The sequence below is a fragment of the Orycteropus afer genome, unplaced genomic scaffold, assembly GCF_000298275.1.
Source record: "Orycteropus afer afer isolate SDZICR_OR568_19922 unplaced genomic scaffold, OryAfe1.0 scaffold00025, whole genome shotgun sequence".
Classification (NCBI taxonomy): Eukaryota; Metazoa; Chordata; class Mammalia; order Tubulidentata; family Orycteropodidae; genus Orycteropus; species Orycteropus afer.
In genome coordinates this window covers 2,631,043-2,631,772 of record NW_006921612.1, presented here as the reverse complement: position 1 = coordinate 2,631,772, position 730 = coordinate 2,631,043, and the positions used below count along the sequence as shown (strand labels likewise).

The 730-nt window shown below is 44.2% G+C and overlaps 1 protein-coding gene across 1 annotated transcript in view; it reads left to right on the top strand.

The window, feature by feature from the left end:
* Positions 1–730, top strand: part of LPIN1 (lipin 1) — a 189,876-nt gene that overhangs the window by 107,912 nt on the left and 81,234 nt on the right. Inside the window, exon 4 of the mRNA XM_042783670.1 lies at positions 349–656. Within this exon, the coding sequence (XP_042639604.1) occupies positions 349–656 (308 nt within the window). The remainder of the gene's footprint in view (positions 1–348; positions 657–730) is intronic.

The window sequence follows — 730 nt, the reverse complement described above, 5'->3', positions numbered from 1 at the left end:
TTGAACCTCCAGCCTTCTGGTTAGCAGTCAAATGCCTTAGGCACTACACCACTAGAGTTCCCTTAGTTGAGTGCAAACTTTTTATGCCACCTAGGGACCTTGACCAGCCACTCCTCGGAAGGAAGGTTGGGCAATCTACTTCCGTAGTGATACTGCCTCAGATACCCAAGGAGGGGTCGCTATGAGTCGGGTCTGACTCGACGGCACATAACAACAACAACAATAGGGACCTTGAAGAGTGTTTCGGCTACTAAATTAACACTGGCGGTTTTTTGGCATAGTCCTTCTTAAACCTAAATTGATGCAGTTAAATTAATAGATACTCTTTTTGGAAAATGTTTTCTTTAGGAAGTGATCCCCACGTACCTAGCCACTTCACCTATCTTGTCAGAAGGAGCCTCACGAATGGAAAGCCAGCTGAAAAGGAACTCTGTAGATCGAATAAGATGCTTGGACCTCAATGTGCCACCCCCAGTTTCACCTCCAAATGAGACCCCTTCAAGTGGCTCTCTAGTAAAAAAGAGAAGAAAAAGAAGGAGAAAGTCACAACTGGACAGCCTAAAAAGAGATGACAATGTGAACACGTCTGAAGATGAAGACATGTTTCCCATAGAGATGAGCTCTGATGAGGATAAAGAGCCACTGGACAGCAGTAGGTAAATGTGCATGAAGGGAAAGACCCATATGTTCATGTCAGAATTGTGTGCATTAATTCCCAGAGATGAACTTT